At 44.5% G+C, this 18,864-nt stretch overlaps 1 protein-coding gene across 1 annotated transcript; it reads right to left on the reverse strand.

The window, feature by feature from the left end:
- Positions 1-3,687: 3,687 nt before the first annotated feature.
- Positions 3,688-11,870, reverse strand: LOC120020070 (rhodopsin kinase grk7a-like). The gene is made up of 4 exons (XM_038963508.1): positions 11,274-11,870; positions 10,304-10,747; positions 5,506-5,786; positions 3,688-4,946 (listed from the first exon to the last, which is right to left on the reverse strand). The coding sequence occupies exons 1-4, from the start codon at positions 11,868-11,870 to the stop codon at positions 4,607-4,609; spliced, it is 1,662 nt and encodes a 553-aa protein (XP_038819436.1). The 3' UTR covers positions 3,688-4,606.
- Positions 11,871-18,864: the final 6,994 nt, after the last annotated feature.

Consider the following 18,864-nt stretch of genomic DNA (forward strand, 5'->3'; position numbering starts at 1 on the left):
CCTAAACGCAAGTAGAATTATTAGCAACAATTTACATCAAAGAAATGTATTAGTTATTGTGAAAGGAGACTAAACATTTATTTCATTATCCAAGTATCAGTTCACCGTCAGCATGTTGCCTGGTTACAACAACAATATTATTACATAGTTTAGTATTATTATTATTACTACTATTTCCTGGTAGCTCATTGCAGTAATGGATAACAGTTTATAGTTTGCAGTTGCACAACAAAGCTCATGTTTTAATTACCTATGTAAATATGTTTGCAGTCACACTTTTGAATACAATTATTAAACATTGTTTTTATTCCAATTTATTGTCCACTGATGTGTTCTACATCATCAAGGTAACAACTGGTGATTAAGGATGATAGGATAGTCATTTGCAGGAAATATCTGGTGCTCCTTACTTTCTGAAATTAGGAGCACCAGTGCTACGAATAAAAACAGGTCATTTAGAACCCTGCCTGTACCTCAGATGCGCAATCCAATCGTTGCAGTGGGCTTAAACCTACCCGTTTCTTTTCAGACAGCTGAACTAGTTTAGTTATTTAGAACACACATCGCTTCACACTGTCTGACTGACACCTCTAGTTCTGAGGTCGATAGGCACTGTGGGAACAAGGGGAGAACAAGGGGATCTTTTCATGTTCATGAGGCGTATCGCTTAACATGCTGACCACACCACTCGTGTTACGTGGGCTCACGTTGCAATTTTTTTTTCTCACATACATGTTATTCCATCATTTCATCCAAACTGTTCGCGCGTCAACGAGCGTCTGCGTAGCCAGGCGCTAAAATAGAACTTGGTTCTATTTTTGACGCTTGACGCACACTGCAAGTCCCGCCTCTCCCATCTCCTGATTGGTGTTTAGGAGCATTTACCCACGTGGATGATTGAAAGATGAACGGCGGTCCACACCAGTCCAGTTGGTGGTGGTAATGCACCTTAAAGTTGGTTGCCAACCGCCATATAAGGTCTACAGAAGAAGAAGACTGAAGGAGGAGAGATTACTAGAAACGAACTAGTTTTCCCTTTTTATCTGTGAATTAATTGTCGGAGAAGAGAACACACGATTTTGTGTGACTCAAAATGGATCAGAATTCTACAAAGATCCAGAAAAAAAGGACCATATGCATTTCAGGTCCTTTCAGGTAAGTTCGTTTTGATATTTCAGCCTGGGGGGTCCTGATTGCGTCTGGTGTGGATGGACAAAATAAACATGCGCGCGATGGTGGACGCACACACGTACCTGGTCTAGACAGCATGTACATCTTATGTTCAGCTGTTTGATTCCTAATGCAGCAACTTGAGCGAAATGAATGAAAAGTGCTTTTCACAAGAACAAACACACACACACACACAGGAACACACATGCACAAGTACAATAGTGAATTACCATTGGAGGTAGTAATAAAAAACAGAAGCTTTAAAAGACATATTTTTATTCAAATAATTCAAGATTGATGCAAGTCCCTGATAAATGACTGACATTCCTACAGTAGCATATGTAATGTTTTCCTCTCAAATTATATTTACAAGTATGTTTATGATATTTATATTCATAGTATAATATAATAAAGTTAGTCAATTTAAAGTTATATAATAATCATATATTATTATTATATGAAATAACTCTTAGCCCTGAGACAACAAACAAGGGAACTGTCATTTTCTTTGTTAAAAGTTTTGAAAGCTAGCTAGCTAACTAGATTCTAACTTTAGATTTGTACACGTATCTCGAACTTCAGACAAATCACATGAATGGAAGCATGGGGGGAGGGACAAATAGATATTCCTGGTACAGGAACACATTTTTGGCCTAGCCCAACTCCTCTCAATGTTCAATCTTCGAATATAGAATCCGACTGGATTTTCTCTACATTCCTCTCTCCTGAGAAACCAGGGCATAGAACCTTCACAGCCCAACGAGAGTTGAGCATTCATCCAGTCCTGACTAGCACCTAATCTGTGGATTTCTCCCGTCAATGCATAGGTATACATATTTATATTCAAAAACAACACCGTTTTAAAATAAAACTAGATGCTAGATTGGAAAGTCCATCTGCTTGGAAATTTAGTGATCGACTAAAGGTAAGTCATTATAGGTACAGTGGGGAGAACAAGTATTTGATACACTGCCGATTTTGCAGGTTTTCCTACTTACAAAGCATGTAGAGGTCGGTCATTTTTTATCATAGGTACACTTCAACTGTGAGAGACGGAATCTAAAACAAAAATCCAGAAAATCACATAGTATGATTTTTAAGTAATTCATTTGCATTTTATTACATGACATAAGTATTTGATCACCTACCAACCAGTAAGAATTCCGGATCTCACAGACCTGTTAGTTTTTCTTTAAGAAGCCCTCCTGTTCTCCACTCATTACCTGTATTAACTGCCCCTGTTTGAACTCGTTACCTGTATAAAAGACACCTGTCCACACACTCAATCAAACAGACTCCAACCTCTCCACAATGGCCAAGACCAGAGAGCTGTGTAAGGACATCGGGGATAAAATTGTAGACCTGCACAAGGCTGGGATGGGCTACAGGACAATAGGCAAACAGCTTGGTGAGAAGGCAACAACTATTGGCGCATTTATTAGAAAATGGAAGAAGTTCAAGATGATGGTCAATCACTTCGGTCACGGGGCTCCATGCAAGATCTCACCTCGTGGGGCATCAATGATCATGAGGAAGGTGAGGCATCAGCCCAGAACTACATGGCAGGACCTGGTCAATGACCTGAAGAGAGCTGGGACCACAGTCTCAAAGAAAACCATTAGTAACACACTATGCCGTCATGGATTAAAATCCTGCAGCGCACGCAAGGTCCCCCTGCTCAAGCCAGCGCATGTCCAGGCCCGTCTGAAGTTTGCCAATGACCTTCTGGATGATCCAGAGGAGGAATGGGAGAAGGTCATGTGGTCTGATGAGACAAGAATAGAGCTTTTTGATCTAAACTCCACTCGCCGTGTTTGGAGGAAGAAGAAGGATGAGTACAACCCCAAGAACACCATCCCAACCGTGAAGCATGGAGGTGGAAACATCATTATTTGGGGATGCTTTTCTGCAAAGGGGACAGGACGACTGCACCGTATTGAGGGGAGGATGGATGGGGCCATGTATCGCGAGATCTTGGCCAACAACCTCCTTCCCTCAGTAAGAGCATTGAATATGGGTCGTGGCTGGGTCTTCCAGCATGACAACGACCCGAAACACACAGCCATGGCAACTAAGGAGTGGCTCTGTAAGAAGCATCTCAAGGTCCTGGAATGGCCTAGCCAGTCTCCAGACCTGAACCCAATAGAAAATCTTTGGAGGGAGCTGAAAGTCCGTATTGCCCAGCGACAGCCCCGAAACCTGAAGGATCTGGAGAAGGTCTGTATGGAGGAGTGGGCCAAAATCCCTGCTGCAGTGTGTGCAAACCTAGTCAAGAACTACAGGAAACGTATGATCTCTGTAATTGCAAACAAAGGTTTCTGTACCAAATATTAAGTTCTGCTTTTCTGATGTATCAAATACTTATGTCAAGCAATAAAATGCAAATTAATTACTTAAAAATCATACAATGTGATTTTCTGTATTTTTGTTTTAGATTCCGTCTCTCACAGTTGAAGTGTACCTATGATAAAAAATTACAGACCTCTACATGCTTTGTAAGTAGGAAAACCTGCAAAATCGGCAGTGTATCAAATACTTGTTCTCCCCACTGTAAGTAAATCTCTGCCACATTTTGTTTTGAAATAACTTCTGATGGTAGAAATATTATTGATTCGCTTTTGATCGCTTCCAGGTGGAATTTCTAAAAAGGTGATGTGTCCATACAGACATTGATCTCTTGAAATATTTGACCCCAAAAAAGTTATCACCTCTGCCTTTCGAGAGACAAAATTAATCTTGGTGACGGGGACGGGACGGGACGGGACGGGACGGGACGGGGACGGGACAGTGACGGGACGGGGACGGTGACGAGACCGGGACGGGGACGGGGACGGGGGGTGTTGAAAAAACGTGGCCTCTATCAAATTCAATTAATGGAACACAATCAAGAATGAGATCCCAACCATATTCCCAAACTAGTAAATTCAGCATACCGTGCTCCATTGTGGCCAATGCCTAGGTTTCAGGCCTAGGGCTAGCACTGCAGTCTACATACACAAATCTTTCGGATGCAAGCTGTATGTAAACAGAGGCCTGTGTTTATCCATTAATCATAAAAAAAATGTTTTATCCACAATATGAATTTGTTATATTTTAATCTTACGACCCCTGTTGGCCAGAAGAGCACTAAACATCACGAGAAACATCTGGGAGTAGCTGCAATCTGAAGAGACTACCAATACCAGTCTTGGTAAAGCCACCTTTACTCTCCTATGTGTTCGGAAGCTCAGGGAACTTTCAACACATATTACTAAAATCAATGTCAATCGACCCAGTCCAGTGAAGGATACCTCATCTCTGTCTCCTGCTGTTCTCCAGTGCATTGTGTTCAATTATTTCTGTGTGTAATGTTTTACAAGAATTTTACAGAACATGAGCGAATCAGTTGATGTATTGGTGCCATGTTTTGGTGTATATGTGTGCCAGGTTTGACTGCTCACAGCAATGTGCACGTGCCAGACTTCCCCTCCCCGTCATCACCCCCAGCACACTCTTTCCTGTTGGGGTCGTTCAGCTCGTCAAACAGGTTCGTATCGATCATCTCCTGTTGCCACGGAATGGCCACGGCTCCCGTGCCAATCTCCTTGAAGAACTTCTCATCGTTGGCGTCGAACACAATGCCCTTGATCTCGGAGAACTCAGCAATGTCGCCAGTGTCCTTGGCATAGACCACGTTGGGCTTGGGCACCCAAGGGGGGTCGATCAAACCAGCCTCCAGACGAGGAAAGTTGATGGACTTGAACCACTCGTGCTTACGGGGGTCCTCACCTCCTCCCCTGTGGAGGAAAGTTTGTTGACACATCCGTATGAGCATCATACTGACAGGTGAAGGCTAACTAGCTAACTAGGCTAATGTCACAGATAACTCAGCAAGAAATACAGTTGAACAAACAAACTTAAATACTGTGTACTGAAAAATGAATTCAACCAGTTGTTTGCAGAGTACATCGGATACTTTTGATACTGCCCTTGATCAATTGTACTGTAGGTAGTTGACTGACAACTGAGTTGAACATCTATGTTGCATCAGCATGCTCACATGTTAGCCAACAACAGGTTTAGGGTCAATTTCATTATAATTCCTGTCTATTCAGAAAGTACGCTAACATTCACATTCCAATTCTCTGCCATGCTTTTCAATGAGGAAAATGTAGAATTGTAATTTGGTTTATTTTCTGAATTGACTGTAATTGAAAAATGAATGCTATTATGCCAGCTATGGTGAGCTACCTGACTTGATAGGGCTGTTTCTTCATAAATGACAACATCAGTAGAGAAGAGATAATTGTTATGATTGCGTATATTAATGGTAGCCTGGACAGCTGATTCTCTTACTTGCAGCCCAGGCGTTCATCAGTCTTCTTCTTGAGGAACTCCTGGATGATGGCCTTGGTGGGCGCGTCAAAGTTCTTGTGTTCCCATGGGGGTTCCTCTTTGCAGATGCGCCGTTGCACCTCCTCCTTCTCCACCTTCTGCTTCCCGGATTCGGGACCTTTGAATGGGGTGTAGGCAGCCACCATCTCGTAAATACTGCAGCCCAGCGCCCACCAGTCGACCGATGTCCTGTAGGGAACTTCGTTCAGGATCTCAGGGGCCATGTACGCTCCGGTTCCAGCCTGGGGCGGTGTAGGGGAGGCAGGAGGAGAGATTCAGGAAGAATGGAAGCAAGATGGAGACAATTAGAGGACAACTCATTATCGTAGGGTATATTTGAAATATCAGCTCATTTGTTCCTGTCATGATATCAGATCCATCACATGGCATGGGTCACATGGTTTTAGAAGTGATTTTAACCCTCCTTACAGTTCCTTCTCTACTGAATCTGTGTCCTGTTTCTCAAAAGTCAACATTTCTCTTGACAGATAATGAGAGCATGCCGATGCCAGTTATAATGGGTTATCGGAAAGCTGATCAACATGATGAGGATGGAACAGCCTGGGTGATATTCTACTTGCCAAGGGTCTGTACCATGAGATATGATTAGACAAAAATTATGTTTTAGTGTTAGTTTGGAACATTTTCTACTAGCCTGGTCTAAGAAGTACTAGCCTCGGGCTAGCGAAGATGACACCAATGAGACCTAGTGAGGATGAGACCAGGTGAGACCTAGTGAGGCTGAGACCAGGAACATAAGGTTAGGCTGGATCTTAGGAATGACTATAAAGGGACAGAGAGAGAGGGAAAGGGAGAAGAGGGCTTATATAAAACAGGACATGGCTATGAACACAGCCATGTGGGACAGGAAGAAGAGGGCTTATATAAAACAGGACATGGCTATGAACACAGCCATGTGGGACAGGAAGAAGAGGGCTTATATAAAACAGGACATGGCTTTGAACACAACCATGTGGGACAGGAAGAAGAGGGCTTATATAAAACAGGACATGGCTATGAACACAGCCATGTGGGACAGGAAGAAGAGGGCTTATATAAAACAGGACATGGCTTTGAACACAGCCATGTGTGACAGGAAGAAGAGGGCTTATATAAAACAGGACATGGCTTTGAACACAACCATGTGGGACAGGAAGAAGAGGGCTTATATAAAACAGGACATGGTTATGAACACAGCCATGTGGGACAGGAAGAAGAGGGCTTATATAAAACAGGACATGGTTATGAACACAGCCATGTGTGACAGGAAGAAGAGGGCTTATATAAAACAGGACATGGTTATGAACACAGCCATGTGTGACAGGAAGAAGAGGGCTTACATAAAACAGGACATGGTTATGAACACAGCCATGTGGGACAGGAAGAAGAGGGCTTACATAAAACAGGACATGGCTATGAACACAGCCATGTGATGTTTTATATAAGCCCTCTATTTCCTGTCCCTCTCTCTCTGCCCCTCTCTAGTCCCTCCTATGCTCCTTCCTGACTTCAGCCATAGCATGGGACAAGTAGCTTAATGCTAATGCTAATCTCTCTCTCTCTCCTGTCAAGAGTCATGTGCACATCCAGGGTGACGTACCTCTCCTTCTGCTTCCATAAAGGATGTCCATCCATGGACTCTAGTGAGCGACCACATGCACCATATACTGCAAGACACACACACACACACACACACACACACACACACACACACACACACACACACACACACACACACACACACACACACACACACACACACACACACACACACACACACACACACACACACACACACACACACACACACGCACAGACACACACACACCACACACACACGTGTACATCTATATGTATAACCATGCACAAGTATAGCATTACAAATGTGCTTAGCAATACGTCCTGGAGAGCCCTGTGGCCCTGTATTCTAGAGGACGACACTACCACAGCACTGCACATTGGACCTATAGCATGAATTCAAGAGCTTTTCACCTTGGTTGACTGGTATCAGGCTTCTATTTAAGCAATAAGGCCCGAGGGGGTGTGGTATTTGGCCAATATACCACGGCTAAGGGCTATTGTTCTTAGGCACCACTCAACGCGGAGTCTCGAGTACCAGGTGTCTATTTAAGCAATAAGGCCCGAGGCAGTGTGGTATATGACCAATATACCACGGGGCTGTTGTTCTTAGGCACGACTCAACACGGAGTCTCTGGTACCAGGTGTCTATTAGCTTTTATTCTGCATGAGCTAAAGCAGGACTGCTTGCCAGGTTTCTCCTTTTACACAAAAATGGACATGCCACTCCCATCTTTCGGTTGACTTTTGACCCGCGCTTAATTGCTAACCACATTGAAAACACCTTTCCAAAAGAGGACAGCGATGGACTACTTACTCCCTGTGACTGGTCAAATCAAAGCTCTCCAAACACCTGATTGGTCCAGCCATTGGCCAAACAGCTGGGGCAAACTTTGGCCTCTAATTCCTCAAACTTTTTTGTAGATCTAAGGCCTCACTAAATACACTGCATAGTCAAGAAATTGTAAGTAGACCATCAAAATGGTCTAGTTCATTAATACACACAAACTGTGCCTAAGGTTAACCTGGTTTTGCTAGTCTGATCAGGGGACTGATTTGTGTAATGCCTGCTAAGTAAGAGGCTTACCAGGCCAAAGCCAGCCAAGCCTATGGGGGGTTAGTCAAGGCTCCCCGGTCTGCCGAGGAGGACCAGAGAAGAGCTCTGGATAATGAGCTTACTGGGCTTCTACAGAGCCTGCATCTTACTCTTCATTGACCTGTAGAGATGCCCCAATCTGTAAAACTCTGTGACAAATCATTTGACTGAAAAGCTAATGGTTGACTGGTTCACAGGATTGATAAACATACACACAGCATCTTAAGAACTAGTACAGGCAGAAGTCTTCCGAAGATGCATTTTTCATCAAGTATCAGTCAAAACACCCAGGTAACAACACAATTTGCACAATTAACACAATTAGCCTTGTCATCCATGAATGAAATGGTTGACTTAACCAAGGGAGATGCTTCTAAACCATCCGTTTCTCTTGTTCATTGACTTGCAAACTCCTGTCCTGTGTCTTTGATTGGTCAGATCGGTATTGATGACCTCATTTTTTTGTATCCTGGTTGTGCAAACAGACACCCCACAAAGAGACCTTATAATAGACCATTCTATAGTCTCAAGAGGCTACATAAATCTTGCCTATCTTTATATTGCACAAAGGTGCTGTACCCATGAGTTTACGCAATATCCAAGGAGTTTAGGGGCCGAACATAATAATACCCTTTTCACTGTAGAGGACACCCCTGACACACCAAACCCAACCCCCAACTCTACTTACAATGTCCCCAAAATGGTCGTCCTATAGTTGTCTGGGATACAATAACCACCCACTAAGGATAAAATCGGTTATATCAAGGATGGGCAAATGACAATTTCCAAATAAATATTTTTTTTAAATGGGGGGGGGATTCAGTCGGTAGTTAGAATTGTAGAATACACTAAATGAAATTTTGACATGTGGTTTGTGCATCAGCAGGTTTTTTTATTGTTAAGTCAGTCACTGATAGTCACTCAATTAGCATATGTCAGCAAAACATTTTTAGATTGGTAAATTAGTCTGGCCAGCTATCTTGTAGTAATCATGGTCGAATTACCATCTGAGGGACACCTATTGATTTTGTTTGTCACTCTCTCTCAAAGTTATTAGTAGAATTGCAGGAAATTAGCTGTAAAACGGCAAATGTTTCTCTCTGGCCCATGGCAAAATGAGTAGAATTGCATGAAATGTGTTATAAAATGGGTAAAGCTTCTCTATGCCCCATGGCAAAATGTGTAGCATTACAGGATTTGTTTTATTCTCTCCTCTGTCAAGAGGGGGGGCTAAAATGTTTTGCTCACAAGGTGAGTAGGGCCCCCTAACAAAATGTAACTTAAGTTCCCCCCAAAAGGCTAGGGCCGGCTCTGACTGCATGTGTAGGTACTGATGTGAGTACGCAGACCCGCAAGCCCCTCATGATGAGTTCCGATTTTTCGTGGTCCCCACACCAATCAAAGTTGCCCATCCCTGGTGTAGATCAATCATTTATATGTACACTAGATGACTGGAGGGGCACTGTTTTGAAGCCACCGTGCCTCCATCTTGCGCATCCCTGGGTTATATAATGGAGGCAGAGACTCCTCTTGGACAGATCCTGAACGATCCAGTAATCCCTCCAGATTTACAGCAAAAGCTTCAGAGACAGAGAGAGGGTCCAGAGAATATATATATGAGACTCTGAGGTCAAACGTCATCAACCCTAACCCTAGCCCCATCATCTAATAGGCAGGGAAAGGACAATAGCATGTCATAAACTCACCCACTCCCTCCCATATTAAGTTACTCCTCATTTTTTTAGTGAGACATAGCACGTCGCTTCTGATCCCATATAAAACCCTTTAGCCTGGCTTTTGACCTAAAGCTGTTGCTGACACATCATTGCCAATTCACCAGAAAATGCATTAGAAGCCACAGGCACTTTTAACCATCCAAATTGTCACACTATGATGAAAAGGTCAATTCTGGAAGCTTGCTATCAGATCGCAACCATAAAGGAACCTTATTGCCTTCATTGTCATGACATCATCATCATCTCTTCATACTCATTCTCCACCATCCCTACTGCTCCCGACTTTCGATAGTTTCCCAAAGCCACAGTCAACTACAAGTTTTTGAAAATCCAACTTCAACAGGCTTACCTTCTGGGAGATGGTCTTTCCAGCAGGTAGCTCCACGGCCAGACCCAGATCAGAGAGTCGGCACTGGCCAAAGCTGTCCAGCAGCACGTTCTCTGGCTTCATGTCACGATATATGATATCCATTTCATGCAGATGAAGAATGCCTGTGCAGATCTGCGCTGTGTAGTAGATGATGCGTGCCATCTCAATACCCTTGGTCTTCTCACTGACGTAATAGATGTGGTACCTGAGGTCACCGCCGTTCATCAGGGTCATGACAAGGCACAGGTGGGTCTTGGTGTCATAGGCGTAGGCCAGGTTGACAAGAAACAGACTGTTGACCTTTTCCAGGATCTGCTTCTCCAGCAGGGCCATCTTCTCACCATGTTTCTTCTTCAGGCGCTTCTTGCACAGCTTCTTGGAGGCATACATCTGGCCTGTGTTCTTCACCTGTACGGCACATACCTGGACAGAGGGAGACCGTGGGTTAGAAGGACTCTTGAATACGTCAGCAGAGTTCCCTAAGGGCTGGATAAAGGGCACCTTGTGACACTCAGATTTGATACTGACACATGACGCTTGAACAGGGAGACATTTGGGGTCTCTCATCTTGTAGAACAACTTGATAATGATACAGGCTTGAAAGTAAGCATAGAGTAGTAGTGTGTGGTGAAACTGATTCTGTACTTTAGGAATTAAGAACCGTGGGTTATCTCTTGTGGGGGATTAATGAGAGATTAGCTCTTTGCAAGTTAACTGAGGTGTACTTTGTACTGATAGTCGCTACATCAGTGAAACTATGGGAACGACTACATGGGATTAATCATTGATTCTGTGCATAATTCTTTATTTTGTGAATTGTCCTGTTGCCACACATTTGTTTTACATTCATTAAAGAGAGATAATATTGCAGAGACATATTACTGACACGTAGTCATTTTGCCAGTGTTGCAAAGACAAGATTCTGCTGTATTGGTTTCTGCATGCTTACCTCTCCGAAACCTCCCTTACCCAGAGTTCTGAACTCATAAAAGGTTTTATCACTGATGGGCTGCTTCTCGTACTCCTTCCACTGCAGGAATTTGTCAAAGAAGGGGCTAGTTTGGTAGTCCGTGAAGGGCTTGTCTTTCAGAAACTCCCGTGTGGCTTCCTTCACCTTGACATTCATCACTTCGTCAAAGTCATTGTCCGTCACTGCCTTACACTTGTCGGCTACCTCCCCGGTGAGGTAGGTCAGAAAGTTATTGGAGTCGGCCTTGCAAAACTTTTTCATCATGTTCGCCCTCTGCTTGTCCTTGTCAGCGCCTTCCGCCAGATCCCAGTCATTCAGCTCGTCCAGGTACTCAGTGGCATTGATGTACTCTGGGGTAGCAGTCAGGAACTGCCGAAAGAACTTCTTGCCGATTGGCTGCCTCTCACAGAGCGACTCAAAGTTCTTATCAATGGTAGTCCGGATGGTGGCACACTGCTCGGCTGGGGGCAGTGACAAACTCCGACGACGCTTTTTCATCTCCTTGTCGTCGCCACCCTGGGCTTTCAGGTAGGCCGTGTTGGCCACCAGGTTATCCAATCCCCCCATGTCACACATCTTGGTGGCTTTGTCTGGTCTGTCCCCCCTACGTGACTGGGTTCTTCAGCAGTTCCTTAGGATCCCTTACTCTGTGCAGTGTGTTTCTGAGTGTGCGTGTCTGTGTGAGTGTGCAACTCGCTCCAAAGACTGGACGCGAATGAGCGGCAACAACACACGTACCTGCAGACCTAAGACACACCCAGTAATTACTCCTTTAGAATTAAATACCTGGGAGGGATTTTGGCTTAAGGATCTTTGTGTTGTCTATTCGCAGATGCTGTTCACGGAAAGGGAACTGTAAGAAGGTTCTCTCCTAAGAGGCTTTATGGCTCGCTATTTTTGGCCCGGTGTCGACCTGTGACTATTGGAGGCTCATTGGGTTCTGTTGACTAAACACTTAGGTTGAGATGATGAGAAGAGAGAAGAGGATCTGTCTGCACATACTCATACAACACATATACTCATACAACACATATACTCACTCAAACATACCCTCATACCTTTTGTTTTCATTATTACAAACCCCAAATTATTGAAAACAATTACATCTACAATTCCCATCTACTATGAAGTCCTAGAGATCTCTGAAGCACTCAGATTAGCCGGGTATAGATTTTATTGGATTATGGGGCAGAGCCGTAAATTGGCAGATAACTTGTTGATATATATCAAATCAAATCAAATGTATTTATAAAGCCCTTCTTACATCAGCTGATATCTCAAAGTGCTGTACAGAAACCCAGCCTAAAACCCCAATGCAGGTGTAGAAGCACGGTGGCTAGGAAAAACTCCCATGAAAGGCCAGAACCTAGGAAGAAACCTAGAGAGGAACCAGGCTATGAGGGCTGGCCAGTCCTCTTCTGGCTGTGCCGGGTCAAGCTTTATCCCATGTCTGAATGGTTTCTGAACATTTGATGAACAAGTTGTTTTTTTGCATAATTCAGATATAACTGATTCATGCATTATGCTGCATGCGCCTGAATGTTTGTAAACGTAAGACAGCGCTTAGAGGTTGGAGGTTATTGGAGGCTGGACAAGTGGTAAATTTGCCTTACGTTGGCTCCCGAGTGGCGCAGCGGTCTAAGGCACTGCATCTCAGTGCAAGAGGTGTCACTGCAGTCCCTGGTTTGAATTCAGGCTGCATCACACTACGGCACTTATATACCAAGTCCTAGACTGTTTTCTAATGATAATCATGAACGTTGAGTTGATGAATGAGATCTTTCCCAGTGGTTTCCCATAGAGCGGCTCACAATTGGCCCAGCGTTGTCCGGGTTTGGCCGGGGTAGGCCGTCATTGTAAATAAAAATGTGTTCTTAACTGACTTGCCTTGTTTAAATAAAAGTTCAATAAAAAAAAAGAAAGAGTTGTAAGCAGTCGAGTAAACAATGATCTTACAGTGAGCCAGGGCCCAGTTTCCCAAAAGCATATTAAGGCTAAGATCATCGTTAGAACCATAAGAACTCTCTCTCTCAATTAAATTTCAATTTAATGGGCTTTATTGGCATGGGAATCATATGTTTACATTGCCAAAGCAAGTTAAATAGAAAAGTGGAATAAATAAAAATAAAAAGTGGAAAAAAAATAAAAATACAATTAACATTACACTCTCAAATGTTCAGGACTGATTGCTGAGTTAAGGCTGCCAGGCTTGATAGGACAGACCAGATACAACACACCTACTCCCGTTGCATGCTGCTTGGATTCCACTTGGTGATCTGTTCACTGTCTGCCCTATCTGGTACTGTCTGCCCTATCTGGTACTGTCTGCCCTGTCTGGTACAGGTACCCCCACTACACTCCCCCCTCTCTCCCAAGCTTTCACTTGGTGATCTGTTCACTGTCTGCCCTATCTGGTACAGGTACCCCCACTACACTCCCCCCCCAAGCTTTCACTTGGTGATCTGTTCACTGTCTGCCCTATCTGGTACAGGTACCCCCACTACACTCCCCCCCCAAGCTTTCACTTGCCTCCAGCACACACACACACAGATTTTTATTTGACCTTTATTTAACTTGGAAAGTCAGTTAAGAACAAATTCTTATTTACAATGACAGCCTAGGAACAGTAGGTTTAACTGCCTTGTTCAGGGGCAGAATGAAAGATTTTTACCTTGTCAGTTCAGGGATTCGATCTAGCAATCTTTCGGTTACTGGTCCAACGCTCTAACCACTAGTCTACCTGCCTCCCCACACTAGTCCACCTGCCGCCCCCCACCTGCTGCCCCGGCAAGTGACTCTGAACTTACAATGGCTAGCCCCAAGTCGTTATATATTTTATTTTTTTCTTGTGCATTTTGCTATTTGCCTCATGACTCCTGCTTGCTTTGTTGACTATGAACTTTCTTGTTTACCCAACCGTGGGACAGACTATATTTGTTCCCAGAATCCGGACTCTGACTCTCTATTGGTTACAGACTTTTGGCCTCCCATCCTATTCTTACCACCTCATGCCGGCTTTGTAGTTCATGTGGTTTGGTAAGAAGAATGCCCCTCTCCCCACAGGTGGGATTACTGCCTCTGAGGTAGTCTGAGGTAGTCACCTCATACAAGTACTTGGGAGTATGGCTAGACGGTACACTGTCCTTCTCTCAGCACATATCAAAGCTGCAGGCTAAAGTTAAATCTAGACTTGGTTTCTTCTATCGTAATCGCTCCTCTTTCACCCCAGCTGCCAAAATAACCCTGATTCAGATGACCATCCTACCCATGCTAAATTACGAAGACATAATTTATAGATCGGAAAGGTAAGGGTGCTCTCGAGTGGCTAGATGTTCTTTACCATTCGGCCATCAGATTTGTCAACAATGCTCCTTATAGGACACATCACTGCACTCTATACTCCTCTGTAAACTGGTCATCTCTGTATACCCATCGCAAGACCCACTGGATGATGCTTATTTATAAAACCCTCTTAGGCCTCACTCCCCCCTATCTGAGATATCTACTGCAGCCCTCATCCTCCACATACAACACCCGTTCTGCCAGTCACATTCTGTTAAAAGTCCTCAAAGCACACACATCCCAGGGTTGCTCGTCTTTTCAGTTCGCTGCAGCTAGCGACTAGAACGAGCTGCAACAAACACTCAAACTGGACAGTTTTATCTCAATCTCTTCATTCCAAGACTCAATCATGGACACTCACCGACAGTTGTGGCTGCTTTGCGTGATGTATTGTTGTCTCTACGTTCTTGCCCTTTGTGCTGTTGTCTGTGCCCAATCGCATTTGTACCACATTTGAGATGGCCGCCTCGCTTCGCGTTCCTAGGAAACTATGCAGTATTTTATTTTTTTATGTGTTATTTCTTACATTGGTACCCCAGGTAATCTTAGGTTTCATTACATAGTCGGGAGGAACTACTGAATATAAGAGCAACGTCAACTCACCATCATCACAACCAGGAATATGACTCTCCCGAAGCGGATCCTGTGTTTTGCCTTCCACCCAGTACAATGGATCTGATCCCAGCCGGCGACCCTAAACAACCATGCCGTAAAAGGGGCAAACGAAGCGGTCTTCTGGTCAGGCTTCGGAGACGGGCACATCGCGCTCCACTCCCTAGCATACTACTCGCCAATGTCCAGTCTCTTGACAACAAGGTTGATGAAATCCGAGCAAGGGTAACATTCCAGAGAGACATCAGAGACTGTAACGTTCTTTGCTTCACGGAAACATGGCTCACTCGAGAGACGCTAACGGAGTCGGTGCAGCCAGCTGGTTTCTTCACGCATCGCGCCAACAGAAACAAACATCTTTCTGGTAAGAAGAGGGGCGGGGGTGTATGCCTTATGATTAACGAGACGTGGTGTGATCATAACAACATACAGGAACTCAAGTCATTCTGTTCACCTGATTTAGAATTCCTCACAATCAAATGTCGACCGCATTATCTAACCAAGGGAATTCTCTTCGATTATAATCACAGCCGTATATATTCCCCCCCAAGCAGACACATCGATGGCCCTGAACGAACTTTATCTGACTTTATGTAAACTGGAAACCACACACCCTGAGGCTGCATTCATCGTAGCTGGGGATTTTAACAAGGCTAATCTGAAAACAAAACTCCCTAAATTCTATCAGCATATCGATTGTGCTACCAGGGCTGGTAAAACCTTGGATCATTGTTATACTAACTTCCACGACGCATATAAGGCCCTCCCCCGCCCTCCTTTCGGAAAAGCTGACCACGACTCAATTTTGTTGCTTCCAGCCTACAAACAGAAACTAAAACGGCAAGCTCCCGCGCTCAGGTCTGTTCAACGCTGGTCCGACCAATCTGATTCCACGCTTCAAGACTGCTTCGATCACGTGGATTGGGATATGTTCCGCATTGCGTCCAACAACAACATTGACGAATACGCTGATTCGGTGAGCGAGTTCATTAGAAAGTGCATTGACGATGTCGTACCCACAGCAACGTTTAAAACATTCCCAAACCAGAAACCGTGGATTGATGGCAGCATTCGCGTGAAACTGAAAGCGCGAACCACTGCTTTTAACCAGGGCAAGGTGACCGGAAACATGACCGAATACAAACAGTGTAGCTATTCCCTCCGCAAGGCAATCAAACAAGCTAAGTGCCAGTATAGAGACAAAGTAGAGTCGCAATTCAACAGCTCAGACACAAGAGGTATGTGGCAGGGTCTACAGTCAATCACGGATTACAAAAAGAAAACCAGCCCCGTCGCGGACCAGGATGTCTTGCTCCCAGACAGACTAAATAACTTTTTTGCTCGCTTTGAGGACAATACAGTGCCACTGACACGGCCAGCTACCAAAACCTGCGGACTCTCCTTCACTGCAGCCGAGGTGAGTAAAACATTTAAACGTGTTAACCCTCGCAAGGCTGCAGGCCCAGACGGCATTCCCAGCCGCGTCCTCAGAGCATGTGCAGACCAGCTGGCTGGTGTGTTTAAGGACATATTCAATCAATCCTTATCCCAGTCTGCTGTTCCCACATGCTTCAAGAGGGCCACCATTGTTCCTGTTCCCAAGAAAGCTAAGGTAACTGAGCTAAACGACTACCGCCCCGTAGCACTCACTTCCGTCAACATGAAGTGCTTTGAGAGACTAGTCAAGGACCATATCACCTCCATCCTACCTGACACCCTAGACCCACTCCAATTTGCTTACCGACCCAATAGGTCCACAGACGACGCAATCGCAACCACACTGCACACTGCCCTAACCCATCTGGACAAGAGGAATACCTATGTGAGAATGCTGTTCATCGACTACAGCTCAGCATTTAACACCATAGTACCCTCCAAACTCGTCATCAAGCTCGAGACCCTGGGTCTCGACCCCGCCCTGTGCAACTGGGTCCTGGACTTCCTGACGGGCCGCCCCCAGGTGGTGAGGGTAGGTAACAACATCTCCACCCCGCTGATCCTCAACACTGGGGCCCCACAAGGGTGCGTTCTGAGCCCTCTCCTGTACTCCCTGTTCACCCACGACTGCGTGGCCATGCACGCCTCCAACTCAATCATCAAGTTTGCAGACGACACTACAGTGGTAGGCTTGATTACCAACAACGACGAGATGGCCTACAGGGAGGAGGTGAGGGCTCTCGGAGTGTGGTGTCAGGAAAATAACCTCACACTCAACGTCAACAAAACAAAGGAGATGATTGTGGACTTCAGGAAACAGCAGAGGGAGCACCCCCCTATCCACATCGACGGGACAGTAGTGGAGATGGTGGAAAGTTTTAAGTTCCTCGGTGTACACATCACGGACAAAATGAATTGGTCCACCCACACAGACAGCGTTGTGAAGAAGGCGCAGCAGCGCCTCTTCAACCTTAGGAGACTGAAGAAATTCGGCTTGTCACCAAAAGCACTCACAAACTTCTACAGATGCACAATCGAGAGCATCCTGTCGGGCTGTATCACCGCCTGGTACGGCAACTGCTCCGCCCACAACCGTAAGGCTCTCCAGAGGGTAGTGAGGTCTGCACAACGCATCACCGGGGGCAAACTACCTGCCCTCCAGGACACCTACACCACCCGATGTCACAGGAAGGCCATAAAGATCATCAAGGACAACAACCACCCGAGCCACTGCCTGTTCACCCCGCTATCATCCAGAAGGCGAGGTCAGTACAGGTGCATCAAAGCAGGGACCGAGAGACTGAAAAACAGCTTCTATCTCAAGGCCATCAGACTGTTAAACAGCCACCACTAACATTTAGTGGCCGCTGCCAACATACTGACTCAACTCCAGCCACTTTAATAATGGGAATTGATGGAAATTATGTAAAAATGTATCACTAGCCACTTTAAACAATGCCACTTAATATAATGTTTACATACCCTACATTACTCATCTCATATGTATATGTATATACAGTACTCTATATCATCTACTGCATCGTGCCATCTTTATGTAATACATGTATCACTAGCCACTTTAAACTATGCCACTTTATGTTTATATACCCTACATTACTCATCTCATATGTATAGACTGTACTCTATACCATCTACTGCATCTTGCCTATGCCGTTCTGTACCATCACTCATTCATATATCTTTATGTACATATTCTTTATCCCTTTACACTTGTGTGTATAAAGTAGTAGTTGTGGAATTGTTAGGTTAGATTACTTGTTGGTTATTACTGCATTGTCGGAACTAGAAGCACAAGCATTTCGCTACACTCGCATTAACATCTGCTAACCATGTGTATGTGACAAATAAAATTTGATTTGATGATTTGATTTGATTTGTGCTACTACCATGTTGTGTTGCTAATATGTTGTTGTCATGTTGTGTTGGTACCATGCTGTGTTGTCATGTGTTGCTGCCATGCTATGTTGTTGTCTTAGGTCTCTCTTTATGTAGTGTTGTGTTGTCTCTCTTGTCGTGCTGTGTGTTTTGTCCTATATATTTTTATTTTTAATCCCAGCCCCCGTCCCTGCAGGAGGCCTTTTGCCTTTTGGTAGGCCGTCATTGTAATTAAGAATTTTTTCTTAAAACTGACTTTCCTAGTTAAATATGGGTTCAATAA

Source organism: Salvelinus namaycush, chromosome 25 (assembly GCF_016432855.1).
Source record: "Salvelinus namaycush isolate Seneca chromosome 25, SaNama_1.0, whole genome shotgun sequence".
Classification (NCBI taxonomy): domain Eukaryota; kingdom Metazoa; phylum Chordata; class Actinopteri; order Salmoniformes; family Salmonidae; genus Salvelinus; species Salvelinus namaycush.